The sequence below is a fragment of the Wasmannia auropunctata genome, unplaced genomic scaffold, assembly GCF_000956235.1.
Source record: "Wasmannia auropunctata unplaced genomic scaffold, wasmannia.A_1.0 LD336060.1, whole genome shotgun sequence".
Lineage (NCBI taxonomy): Eukaryota > Metazoa > Arthropoda > Insecta > Hymenoptera > Formicidae > Wasmannia > Wasmannia auropunctata.
In genome coordinates this window covers 1,790,647-1,790,984 of record NW_012026830.1, presented here as the reverse complement: position 1 = coordinate 1,790,984, position 338 = coordinate 1,790,647, and the positions used below count along the sequence as shown (strand labels likewise).

Sequence of the window (338 nt, the reverse complement as noted above, 5' to 3'; positions counted from 1 at the left end):
TAATTAAGCATTTTTGATCAAGCGCCAATGCATGGCAGCAAGATCACGTCGCGAAATCATACGATATCTGCAACATTTGCGAAAAATAGACCACACCCATTAGTTTCGGTATATATATTGTAAAGATTTTGACACACCTTGTCAGTGGTGAGATTTAATGCAACCAAGTGATTGTGAAAACGTAACTCTCGTTAATGAACATCGAAGAAATGATGCCACCCGACGATTACATGGAGGTAGAAGTAGCGCATGAGGAAGATGACCAAGAATTGATGGAAATAGAAGATTTTTCAGATGACTCAAATAACGATAGTGGTATGGACAACGAAGTGATCGAA

At 38.8% G+C, this 338-nt stretch overlaps 1 protein-coding gene across 1 annotated transcript in view; it reads left to right on the top strand.

Moving 5' to 3' along the window:
• The first annotated feature begins 194 nt into the window (after positions 1-194).
• The window catches only part of LOC105450617, a 12,659-nt gene continuing 12,515 nt past the window's right edge, over positions 195-338 (top strand). Inside the window, exon 1 of the mRNA XM_011690551.1 lies at positions 195-329. Within this exon, the coding sequence (XP_011688853.1) occupies positions 195-329 (135 nt within the window). The remainder of the gene's footprint in view (positions 330-338) is intronic.